The sequence below is a fragment of the Pelophylax lessonae genome, assembly GCF_965119305.1.
Source record: "Pelophylax lessonae genome assembly, chromosome: 1".
Taxonomy (NCBI): Eukaryota; Metazoa; Chordata; class Amphibia; order Anura; family Ranidae; genus Pelophylax; species Pelophylax lessonae.
Genome location: NC_138768.1, coordinates 692,779,937 through 692,793,713, shown reverse-complemented (window position 1 = coordinate 692,793,713; position 13,777 = coordinate 692,779,937). Strand labels below are relative to the sequence as shown.

At 41.0% G+C, this 13,777-nt stretch overlaps 1 protein-coding gene across 1 annotated transcript in view; it reads left to right on the top strand.

Moving 5' to 3' along the window:
• The window catches only part of DDX60 (DExD/H-box helicase 60), a 189,553-nt gene that overhangs the window by 142,830 nt on the left and 32,946 nt on the right, over positions 1–13,777 (top strand). Inside the window, exons 28-29 of the mRNA XM_082244137.1 lie at positions 3,772–3,876; positions 10,724–10,924. Coding sequence (XP_082100263.1) covers positions 3,772–3,876; positions 10,724–10,924 — 306 coding nt within the window. The remainder of the gene's footprint in view (positions 1–3,771; positions 3,877–10,723; positions 10,925–13,777) is intronic.

The window sequence follows — 13,777 nt, the reverse complement described above, 5'->3', positions numbered from 1 at the left end:
ATCAAATGCTCAAAAAGCTGTGCAAAGGTGCTCAAAAGTGCTCAGGTGCCTTAGTTTCTTATTGCTGGAAGGTGTTCATCTGTGTCAAGGTGCCGCTCTCCCCTCTTGCAGCCCCACTCACCAGAAATGGAGACCCCCTATGGGGGGTTTATGACCAGCTTATGGTCTCTGATGAGGACATGTAGCTAGGGGGTTTAACCTTAGGTTGTGGAGAGGGTTCTGTACTGTTAGAGCAGTAAGAATGTGAAACTACCTCTCCCAGGAAGTGGTACTAGCCAAGCGTCTTGACAACTTGAGAAAACATAGAAAACAAGATAGATGACGTGTTTATCATCTGGAGAGGGACTGATGAAGAATTAGAAGGGTTCCTGATGCATTGCTCTGTAAACCCCTACGGTATTACATTCATGCATGTGGTTGATGACAATTGCCTCGTGATTCTGGATTTGGAATTGCGGGTTGGGAATGAAGGTTATATCCTCTCTAGGACCCATTTTAGACCCAGGGAACTCGTATCTGCATGCACAGAGTCACCATCACCCTAGATGGATTAGAAATGTTCCTTTCAGTCAATTCTGTAGGTTGAGACGCACTTGTACCCAGAGAGAAGACTATGAAGAACAGAGCAAGATTCTTATAAACAAGTTTAGGGAAAGGGGGTATGAAGAGAGCCACCTTGAGCAAGCATTCCTCAAATATCGGTCTCTATATGGAGAGAGTTCCCCCACAACTACAACTAAACACACCCAGGTGGAAAAGAAGATAAGTAAAGTGAGATTCTGTACCATATACAATAACAAAGCACCTCTGATCAAAAAGATTATAAAAAAAACATTGGAATATACTTAAGCATGATCCCTTCCTGAAAAATGATTTACCCTTTCTACCTCATGTTGTAAATAGAAAACCTAAGGACCTTAGGTGTATGGTAGCACCAAGCAGAGTGAAAAGAATGAGGAAGGGTGCCCTAAATAGTCCGTGGACTACCATCTTTGATCAGAAAGGCAGCTATAGGTATGGAGTTAGTAACTGTAGAACCTGTGCTGCCATGTGCCACCGCAAAAAAGAAGGGACCGCCACGAATGGGAAGGTCCACACAATTCAGCAATTCATTAATTGTGGCACCTCATACGTGGTCTACGGCCTTCTATGCCCTTGTGGGCTATTGTATGTGGGATGCATGTCGCACGCATTTAGGGTTAGAATGAGTGAGCACAAGAGTAATATAATCACAACGAAAGATAATTACTCAGTTCCTCGACATTTTGCGCATGTGCATAATAGCAGCAATGAAGGCCTCAAGGTTTTCGGTATTGAAGTCATTAGCAACGATCTGGACAATGGTAGAAGACATCAGAGACTTTGTAGTAGAGAGGCATTTTGGATTTTTACCTTAGGTCCCCTCACCCCCAAGGGGTTGAATGAGGAAATTGAGCTTCAGTCAGTGATGTAATTTCCTCGACCTGTTTGCTAAAGTAATATATAGTTTTAATTGCTTATCTCAAAATATTGTGTGTTCCCTCCCCTTTTATTCCAACAGTCCTCGTCCATCAGCCTGTTTAGAGCCCTTCTTCTTACTATAAGCCTAAGTGGGGTGCATCCTTTTCCCCTCCCCCCCCCTTTTTTTGGCTCCCGTTTTTGGTCCAGTCCTATCTATTTTAGTTTATTGATCTAGTAATTCACCTCTAGAATTTTTGTCCATATACTGTATGATAGGACACTTTTGTCGTGTAATAGGCAACTACAGATTCAGGTCTACTTGAATACACCAGTTTCAACTTAGTTGTAGTATAGAGGCAGTTTAGTCCTTTGTGACGGACCCTTGTCTGCTCTGGGCGCTTTCTGGGACCCTCTTTGGGGATTCATATGATGGGTTGTTCACTTCATGTATTTATTTATTCTTTGAATTTAATTTCTCTCCCCTTTCCTTCCCTTTTTTTTTTTCTTCTTCTTTCTCCCCATGTCTATTTCAACAGGGGTGTTCCCACGGGGTCTCTGGCAGCCCTATGGTCTCTGCAAGTGACTGCCCAACAAACATCTATATAGTTGATCTTTATATGATACAACTAATTCATTTGGTCTTAGCCTTTTTATCTTTTTTATTTATTATCTATTCATTCTCAATATGGCATGCATTATCAAAGTATAATTATATATAATTTCAGTGTGTTGCTTCTTTTTGAGGTAACCCATGAAACAATTATAGCCTTCCTGTTTTTATTTACAGGGCCCCTTCTTGAGCAGTCACGGCCATTGTACTGCTAAGTTGGCTCCTCTTTCGGCAGATTGGGCCCCTCGCTTCCGGGTTCCCGACCGAGTCGGATGTGACGTCGGTCAAGGCCGGAAGTGACGTGGCTATTGGTGGAATGCACAGGCATTGGGACTTCCTGGTTCCCGATGTGAGCGTGTGTTCCAAGGAGGCCTTGGTGCAGCCTGGGGTAGCTGTTTGATTCTCTGTCGCCCCCCATAGATGGGGAGGTCTGCCAATGCTCCCAGGTCATATATGGGATCCATCTGAAGGCCCATCGATAAGTCCCCCTGGCGATCCCTGCTGCATAAGGGAACGGGTAGGCCTACACCCCATTTGGATACAAGATGCAAGTCACTCCACTGAGAAGTCCTCCTGGTGATCTCTGCTGGTCAGGGGACCTAGTTAGTAAACACATATATACATATGTATACTTTTATATCTGTGATTATGATCTATTACTATTTTTATACATTTTTTATGTGTAATTTTACTAATCAGTATATGTATGTAGCCTCAGTTGTGACTGATTTTTTGCTGTTATGGGTCACTGATATGATTTTAGTTGTAATTTTAATTTTGTAATGCATTTTATTCAATGTTCCATAAGCTACCATTTGTATGCGAATGATGTTAGAGGGGCAGGGCCGACCTATGTGGAAGGTCCTGTCATCTCTGCTGGGCTATATATATATATATATATATATGTCTAGCAAGTCATTTGTGATCATGGCTTTGATGAAAAGGGTTCTCCCTTGAAATGCGTCAGTCCCATCACCACGGATGCCTTCCAGTCCTCCTGTTTTACCAAAAAAGCACCCTTGTGCTGGAGGCCTCCGGAATGTGAAATAAATCCTTTTAATGCTTACTTTTAGCATATGTTTGTGAGTATAATGTATGGCACGTTTTTTAATCCTCCAATAAATGTCTTGTGATATTGCACTAGGTCGGTGCGCCCTTCTCTTGTTTTCTATGTTTTCAGTCTATATGGATACTAATCGTCCTGAGTGGGCTGCAAGAGCTTAGAAGCCAGCAATACTTTCGTCCCTTTAACACAGCACTTGAGCACAGGAGGCTTTATTTAACTTATTTAACTACACACACATAGGTGGAACCTGTTTCTTTTTTTTTTTTCAGAATTAGAAACTATGTTTATAACTGTGTAACTATGTATCTCAGCCAAACATTATCTTAACTGTTTATTTTAGATGCGCTGGTGCTGCTTTAGAATGCCCGTTCCCCAGGCATTCAGCTGCAGAGAGGTGTGTTGCTGCAGTTTTAATAGAGCCTTGAGTTGGGTGTTTTTTATTACAAGCTAGCATTCCTTATTTTTAATGAATATATTCACTAAATTAGCACCTTCAAAAGAGTGCATAAACAATGAGTTGGAGAGTAACCACTTGTTTCAAGGACTTAACAGACATATGTTGCTTTGTGATTCCCTTTAGATTGTGTTATTTTTTTTGGATAAAGGACTGACATTTTTAATACCTAAATAAAAGTGTGTATTGTCTTCTGCTCAGGTTGTAACAGCTACTAGTTCTCTTGCACTGGGGATCAACATGCCATGCAAATCTGTGGTTTTCCTCACAGATTCCTCTTACTTGGATGCACTGAACTACAGACAGGTACTGTAAATATAAAAAGTATATTTCTAGACTTACATGCACTGCAAGGAGTTTATTGCATAAATCAGAAATTACATAAAGTGTCTCTTGAATAATCCTTAATTTCCTTTTTTTTTGTTTACAAACTATTTCTATTCAGAGAAAAATGGTGGTACATGAAAATACAGATCATCAGACAAAAATGCATTATAAAAAAAAAGGTTGAAAGTGTGTAGCATTACATTACAGTTACCGGTATATGTATACAGCATCTCACAAAAGTGAGTACACCCCTCACAGTTTTGTAAATATTTTAATATATCTTTTCATGTGACAACACTGAAGAAATGACACTTTGCTACAATGTAAAGTAGTGAGTGTACAGCTTGTATAACAGTGTAAGATTGCTGTCCCCTCAAAATAACTCAACACACAGCTATTAATGTCTAAACCGCTGGCAACAAAAGTGAGTACATGTCCAAATTGGGCCCAAAGTGTCAATATTTTGTATGGCTACCATTATTTTTCAGCACTACCTTAACCCTCTTGGCCATGGAGTTCATCAGAGCTTCACAGGTTGCCATCAGAGTCCTCTTCCACTCCTCCATGACGACATCAGGGAGCTGGTGGATGTTAGAGACCTTGTGCTCCTCCACCTTCCATTTGAGAATGGCCCACAGATGCTCAATAGGGTTTAGGTCTGGAGACATGCTTGACCAGTCTATCACCTTTACCCTCAGCTTCTTTAGCAAGGCAGTGGTCGTCTTGGAGGTGTGTTTGGGGTCGTTATCATGTTGGAATACTGCCCTGCGGGCCCAGTCTCTGAAGGGAGGGGATCATGCTCTGCTTCAGTACGTCACAGTACATGCTGGCATTCATGGTTCACTCAATGAGCTGTAACTCCCCAGTGCCCACAGCACTTATGCAGCCCCAGACTATGTCTTTGTACTCCCTGGTTGCCGCCACACACACTTGACACCATCTGAACCAAATAAGGTTATCTTGGTCTCATCAGACGGTAGGACATGGTTCCAGTAATCCATGTCCTTAGTCTGCTTGTCTTTAGCAAACTGTTTGCGGACTTTCTTGTGCATCATCTTTAGAAGAGGCTTCCTTCTGGGACGACAACCATGCAGACCAATTTGATGTAGTGTGCGGCGTATGGTCTGAGCATCGACAGGCCGACCCCCCCACCCCTTCAACCTCTGCAGCAATGCTGGCAGCACTCATATGTCTATTTCCCAAAGACAACCTCTGGATATGACGCTAAGCATGTGCACTTAACTTCTTTGGTCATCCATGGTGAGGCCTGTTTTGAGTGGAATCTGTCCTGTTAAACCATGGTATGGCCTTGGCCACCGTGCTGCAGCTCAGTTTCAGGATCTTGGCAATCTTTTTATAGCCTAGTCCATCTTTAAGTAGAGCAACAATTCTTTTTTTCAGACCCTCAGAGAGTTTTTTGCCACGAGGTGCCATGTTGAACTTCCAGGTGACCGGTATGAGAGAGTGAGAGAGATAACACCAAATTTAACACATCTGTTCCCCATTTACACCCGGGACCTTGTAACACTAACGAGTCACATGACACCAGGGAGGGAAGATGGCTAATTGGGCCCAATTTAGATATTTTCACTTAGGGATGTTCTCACTTTTGTTGCCAGCAGTATAGACAATATTGGCTCTGTATGGAGTTATTTTGAGGGGACAGCAAATTTACACTGTTATACAAGCTGTACACTCACTACTTTACATTGTAGCAAAGTGTAATTTCTTCAGTGTTGTCACATGAAAACATATAATAAATTATTTACAAAAATGTGAGGGGTGTACTCACTTTTGTGAGATACTGTAGAAAGCTTAACATGGAGTATATTAAGATCATCATGTGTATATATAGGTAATATGATATACATATTGAAAAAAGACAAGGGAGCAGGCGTATCACTTAAATTAAATGAAATAATAGCATCTGTTGTTATATAAGCAATATATAATAGACACTATGAATATTGTATCTTTTGTAATTATAGGAGTTGACAAGAATGGTCAGGCTAGTTATTTGAAGGTTGAAATAGAATATCTGAATGTTTGAACCAAGGATCCCATTTTTGATTATAGAAATTAGTAGAAATATATACTGTATGAAATATTTTTTCCATGAGTTTGATTGTGTGAATTCCTGGATTTTAATTGAGAAATAGATAATGCTAGGGATTTCCAGTGACATGCAATGAGCCACTGTATGGCTAATAATAGTTAGTTATAGTGAGATGAATACGGATGTCTGAGATGGTGAAGGCCAAATTTCCAAGTCGGTGTCAAATATGAGATATTTTTTGTAATAATCCTTAACTCTAAGACCTCTGATACCACTGGATCTAACTTCAGTGAGCTAATTTGGGGTTAGAAGACCATTTCTTTATTGAATATATGTTTTTCTCTTTTACTGAAAGTAAAGCATTCCTTACACATACAAAAAAAAAAAAAAAAAAACCTCATGTCCATATAATCATTAGAAACAGAATTACATAGTAGCCCCCCCCCCCCCACACACACACACACACACACAGAAACCTGCATACATGTACTGTATAAGTATTGACATTAGCTTCCAAAGTCAATGCCAGTAATAGAGAAATGATTCTTGATATAAGTTCATCGGGCTTTCAGTGGACAAATAGCTGTATATTGTAGATAAAAAATTAGCTATATCAATATTTCAGAATGGATTGTGATTCTTTTTTTAAACTAAAGAAGATTTTAAACACAAATCTGAAATTATTGTTTCCCATTTCAATCAGCCAGAATGTAATGGTTTCATTTAATAAAAGGTTAAAACAAATGGTTTGCTACTCACAAGAATTCCGTTTCTGTGCCTAATTACTTTTCACCAATATTATTAAATCAGTACTGTTAGGATATGTACTGTATGAGAAAAAATGCTTAACACCGTTCAAATAACTCCTACATCTCTGTGAACCAACCATTTTATCAAATTTGATGATTAATGATGATGATAACTAAAAATAAATATGTCTAGTCTTTTTCTATCACCACTCCCAATGGCACATGCTCCTGTACTCCTTAACCAATTAAGGACCACCTGCCATAGATGTACTGCGGCAGGCAGCCCCTCCTGCGCGAAACGACGTAGCTGTACGTCAGTCGCGCGCCTGCAGCTAGGGGGCGAACTTCGATTGCCGCCGGGCACCCGCGATCGTTCCCCGCCGAGAGCTAAGGACGGTCAGCTGTTGTAAACACAGCTGACCGTTCTTCTTGCTGGAATGATCACAGAGCGCCTGTGATCCTTCTATGTAAGATCACAGGCCTCTGTGATCATTTCAAAAGCCCATCCCCCATACAGTTAGAAACACTCCCCTAGGCTTACATTTAACCCCTTGATCACCCACTGTGTTAAACCCTTCCCTGCCAGTGTCATTATTACAGTAACAGTGCATATTTTTAGCACTGATTACTGTAGTAATGTCACTGGTCCCCCCAAAAGCGCCAAAAATGTCAGTTAGGGGTCCGATCTGTCCGCCACAATGTTGCAGTCCCGCTAAAAATTGCAGATTGCTGCCATTATTAGTAAAAAATAAAAAAAAAAAAAAATTACATAAATCTTTCCCATAGTTAGTAGACGCGATAACTTTTGTGCAAACCAATCAAAATATGCTTATTACGATTTTTTTTTACCAAAAATATGTAGCAGAAAACAAATTGGCCTAAAATGTTAAAAAAATTTTGATTTTTAAATTTTTTTTGGGAATGTTATATAGCAGAATGTGAAAAATATTGTTTTTTTTTTTTCAGAATTGGCGCTTTTTTGTTTATAGCGCAAAAAATACAAATCGCAGAGGTGATCAAAGTTCTATTTGTGGGAAAAAAAGGACATCAATTTTATTTAGGTACAGCGTTGCACGACCGCACAATTGTCCGTTAAAGTAACGCAGTGCCGAATTGCAGAAAATGGCCTGGTCATTAAGGGGGAAATCCTTCCGGTCCAGAAGTGGTAAACCACTTTACCACCGGAGGATTTTGCTGTCTTACGTCCAGGCCACTTTTTGCGATTTGGCACTGTGCGACTTTAACTGACAATTGCGCGGTCATGCAACACCATACCCAAACGAAATTTACGTCTTTTTTTTCTCACAAACAGAGCTTTCTTTTGGTGGTATTTGATCACCTGTGCAGTTTTTACTTTTTGCGCTATAAACAAAAAAAGAGCGAAAACTTTGAAAAAATAACAATATTTTTCACATTTTTTTTTTATATAAAATTCCCCCCAAAAAATGTAAAAAATCAAAATTTTTTATAATTTTTAGCCAATTTGTTTTCTGCTACATATTTTTGTTAAAAAAAAATCGCAATAAGCGTATTTTAATTTGGTTTGCGCAAAAGTTATTGCGTTTACTAACTAAGGGCAAGATTTATGTCATTTTTGGTGGGTATTTTTTAACGAGTAATGATGGCGGTCTGCGAATTTTTTTGCGGGACTGCGACATTGCGGCGGACAGATCGGACCCTTGACTGACATTTTTTACACTTTTGGGGGTACCAGTGACATTACTACAGTAATCAGTGCTATAAATATGCATTGTTACTGTAAAAATGACACTGGCAGGGAAGGGGTTAATTTTATTGGAGAGGGAGGGGTTAATGTATGCCTGGTGCTTACTGACATGTGTGGGGGGAGGTGACTGTGTGACACAAGGACAGATCGCAGGTTCAGCTATGCTGAACCCTGCAATCTGTCCCTGCCTGTCACTTAGGAGATCCGCCCGCTTTGTTTACACAAGCGGGCAGATCCCCACACTCGATTCCCCGACGATCGGGGAAGAGCGGCGGTGATCACCGCTGCTCCTCCCCTGGCCCGACTCCCGCTGTGACTGAAAACAGCAGTAGCAGCAATGTGAGCAGCGCTAAAGTGATTAAAGAAGAACTTACAATAAAATGCATAGTTTGCCTTTTTAGGTCAGAGTTCCCACTTCCTGTATAAAAATAGCTGCCTTACAGTACTAAAATGTACATGTAAAGAAGACTTACCTTGCGTCTATCTTCTGCCTATGGCACCTAGGTGAGGGTGATGACATGCTCCTTCCAGCAAGACCTTGGGGATTGCAGAGAAGCCCAAATCCCATGAAAAGATGCTGGGACACTAGGTTGAAGTGTCTTCTTTTGATATTTTGGGTACTCATCGTTCCCCAAGAATATCCCTATTGCGATAGGTGCATCACGTTCAATGACATAAAAGAGAAAAATAGATTATCTAACATTTGTTTTTTACAGGTACATTTTAGAAGTACTATTATGCTGCAGCGCCGACATACCAACAACACTTGCACTTTTTTATTCACATACTACCACAGAGGTAGGTTGGCGGCAGCTTACACCACCTTTCCACATTTTTCCATTTTATTTCCATATTTGGAACTCCATAGCGCTGGTAATCTCACACCCGCCATATATAATTTTAGTTGTCTGTCTCTCATTTTGTTTCTCTGCTGCCAATGTCCATCTGAAATCTGGAATTCTGTATTCACTTGCTGTATACTTGTTATGGGTGGGTGAAGTTTACCTGTCAATTTTCACATGCCTATTTTTAACCAGTTCCCCCTGCTCTATAGCCAAAATATGGCTACAGCGCCACTGACTTTATAATTATGTGTAGCAAGCAAGCTTAGACAGATCTTTGAGGTCAAGAGTATATACCCAGAGTATATACCAGCCAGTAGACTGGAAAGTGAATAGGCAGCAGGACACACGTGAGGCATCATCCCTTAAAGTGAAACTACACTTTATCTTAGCACCACAAACCAAAAACACTATTTAATTCATTTTTAATATCCAACACAAACTCACACATCCATCTATGTCTCCATGCTTTGTTTTGTTGAGAAATCATTTTGAAAAACACCCTGCTAGCATTTGTGGCCACTGCCATGGTAAGTAAGGCCTCATGTACACTGCTACTTGTAAACGGACGTTTTTGAGCAGTTGGGCGTTTCTTTCAGAAGCCCCTGAACCCTCCTCTATGTTATCTTATCTGTCCATGTACACTGGGTCGTTTACAGTCATTTAGAGGCAGTTGAGTTCAGTGTCGTTTTTTGGAAAGCAATTATTTGCGTTCAGGATGTTCAGAATGTGTGTTTAACGGCATTTTTAAAGGGGAATGATTTTTTGACCTCTACAAACGGTTCTGAGCGTAAACGCCCGCTAAACGCCCGCTAAACGCGGCTGCAAACGCGACACAACGGACGTTTTAAACGGTTTTAAACGTCCTTTAAATTCCAGCGTTCAAGGGACTTTTTAAAACGTCCCGTATACATGTAGCCTTAGGGTAGATGATTCATGTAGCATTTACTTCCTGGAATGCACCTGTCCTTAGCTCAGGCATGCAAGCAAGAGAGGGTGTACTTAGCTGAAAAAGTCCCTCCTCCCTTCTCCCCCCCCCCCCTTAAGAATCCTGGTATGCATGATAAAATTTGCCTAGACATGGAAACCAGGAAGTAACTGCTGAAGGAATGTAAAAAAAGGTTAAAACAAGCAAATATGATATACAGTACTATCCATTCACTAAAGCTAGCAGCATAAGAATTCAAAATAGTCCATATTGATTGATAGAGTGAAGTACTGCTTTAATATTTGTACTGGTAGCATGTGTTCTTGCAGGAGAGTCTGACTCTCCTAGTGTTGCTCCCCCCACCACTGTAAATGCTGAATACAGGAGGAAAATGTAGGTACTTCAAATGAATTCATGATTGTACTGTATATTTTTTTTAATTCATTAGGAAATCAGCATTTTAATGTTTGCCAGTGAGATGACAAATCATCTAATACAGCATTACAGATAATACATTTTCTTTAGATGGCAGGGCGTGCTGGAAGAAGAGGATTGGATTTAGAGGGAAACGTCTACTTTTTTAATATTCCAAAGACAAAAGTGGAGATGCTCATCAAATCCAATGTTCCAAAGCTGAGAGGCCAATTTCCTCTGAGTACTTCACTTGTTTTAAGATTAATGCTGCTGGCAACCAAAGCAGATGATAAAAGGGACGCTAGAGCAAAGGTGAATATTTATTAAATCAAAACTTTACCAGATAGCTAAATGCATATTTTGTAATCTGAAGGTGCAGTCACTATTCTTTGCCCCCGACATACACTATATAGGATGTATACCAATAAAGGTGGTTACTGCAAGTCACTGTGTTATCTCTCTGCCTGCAGCGTGTGAATTACTGCTCATTCCTTAGATGTGGTGGCGGTTTTAATTCCACCCCTCCCCCCTTTTTTTTTTGTTTTATTTTCACATGGTAAAAACTTCCTGTCCTCCTGTCTTAAGATCGCAATGGTCATACAATGTACGGTACTGTATCTATGGAGGAACAGCATTGTCATCCCTGGCTGCTCTCCTTATTTTGACTATATGCACCTCCTCCATTATATAGAAAAATGTTGTTCTGTAGTTCAAAAGAGATCGCTGAAATTGCTGACGGTTTCAGAATTACATTTAGTACGCAGGAAGTTACAAGCACAAAAGATTGCAGCCACCACATCAAGGGATTGCAAAGCTACATTATATTACACTTCTTTTTGGGGGGGGGGGGGGGTCTCCATGTTTTTTTGGAAAGTGGACAAGCTTTTAACAGAATAAATATCTATCCAATGATTTTGGCTGCTTATGGTAAGATTCCAAAAATATTATACCAGTTTCTAAAATCCACTGTCATTAATGCCCTGCCTTGGTCTGCACCAAAGATGTCTGTTGAGACACAGATTACTGCATGGTACGGCTCGGTTTGCCTCGGTTTGGCGCTTTTCCACTGCATGGTACGTGTTAGAATGCTTCGGTATGGTTTAGTACAGCGGCGCTTTTGCACTACATGGTATGGCTCGGTACGGCTCGCTTAAACAGTACCACCTTGGTTTGGGTTCCAAGCAGGCCGTACCTATACCATAACCCACAATCTTTTGCATGCAGCCTTGATTGTTTGTCACTACTAGCCACTGATTGGTCAGAGAATTGTAATCCCACCCACTTACTACTTTAGTGGAAAAGCAAACCGAGCTGAGTAGAGCCTATACAGTGCTGAAACGTGCCGACTCGTACCACGCAGTGGAAAAGCAAACTGAGCCGAGCTGGGCCAAGCAGTGCCGAGTGGAGCTGAGCCGGTACTTACAGTGGAAAAGTGCCAAAAGATGAGTTGGGGGTGTTCATCTTCACTTGTACCCAGTCTTTTACAATAAATATATTGTTTAATATATTTATAGTATCTTCATGACATGACATAAATATATTACCATCTTATATCCCTAACTGCCTTCTGAACATTTTAGTTGTCTGTTGGTATGTCGGCACTACCACATTATGCAAAGAATTCAAATTGACCGGTGGATAACATAAAATGTCATAAAATGAAAAAAGTAAAAAGTGCACTGTGCGTTCAAGTGAATAGCATAAAATGTCATAAAAGCATAAAAGTGCACCGTGCGTTTATATCGTGTGGACCTATAGGGGGCCGAGGTGCCACAACATGAAAGTGCTATGTGCTGAGATACAACCTGATTCTGTTGATTAACAATAAAGTTACAATAAAGTTGTGCCAGTGAATTGAGTTCTCACAACATATATCGTGCAAATGTATGCGGTGCTGTTACCCATGGCCCCCCACTAGGCAAAAGCACTTACCACACAATGGTATAGGGGTGAAAGCTGCACGTATAGCCTGGCTCCCACTCAGAATAACCATAGGCACTGCAAATATAAGATAGCTTCCATTGCGTAGTATTGTTAGAGATACAAGATGTAAGCCATATCCACTCACAGTTGAGGAAGTTCACCGTCAGCATGCAGGGTCCGCCAAGCCTGAGCGCTTCCGCGTTCCACAGCCCGGAACCACCGCCACCGGAAGTGATGTATGACGCATTAAGCCACGTGTGTGCCTATGGTGAATCAACAGAATCAGGTTGTATATCAGCACATAGCACTTTCATGTTGTGGCACCTCGGTCCCCTATAGGTCCACACGATATAAACGCACGGTGCACTTTTATGCTTTTATGACATTTTATGCTATTCACTTGAACGCACAGTGCACTTTTTACTTTTTTCATTTTATGACATTTTATGTTATCCATCGGTCAATTTTAATTCTTTGCATAATGTGGTAGCGCCGACATACCAACAACACTTGCACTTTATTATTCACATACTACCACAGAGGTAGGTTGGCGGCAGCTTACACCACCTTTCCACATTTTTCCATTTTATTTCCATATTTGGAACTCCATAGCGCTGGTAATCTCACACCCCCCATATATCATTTTAGTTGTCTGTCTCTCATTTTGTTTCTCTGCTGCCAATGGCCATCTGAAATCTGGACTTCTGTATTCACTTGCTGTATACTTGTTATGGGTGGGTGAAGTTTACCTGTCAATTTTCACATGCCTATTTTTAACCAGTTCCCCCTGCTCTATAGCCAAAATATGGCTACAGCGCGGGCCTCCAGTTCTGGGAGGAAGCCTATGGACATCTTTCCAAGTGCTCACCTCCTGCTGATCACAGATGGGGGTAAAGAGCCAATCACAGCAACCCTTTACCACGTGATCAGCTGTGTCCAATCACAGCTGGTCACATGTAAACAGACTGTGTTATCAGCTCTCCTTTTTATTACATGCTGTCTCTGTGTGAGAAAAGGAGAGCCATTAACTGGCAAGTCTGACAGGGCACAGTGAGTACATTGTTTACACTGATAATCACGGCACTGATCATCAGTGCCCTGATGATCAGTGCAGCCCAATCAGTGCCGCCCATCAGTGCAGCTTATCAGTGCTGCCCATCAGTGCAGCTTATCAGTGCCATGTATCAGTTGTGCCCATCAGTGCCGTCTATCAGCGTAGCCTTGTCAGTGCCTCCTCATCAG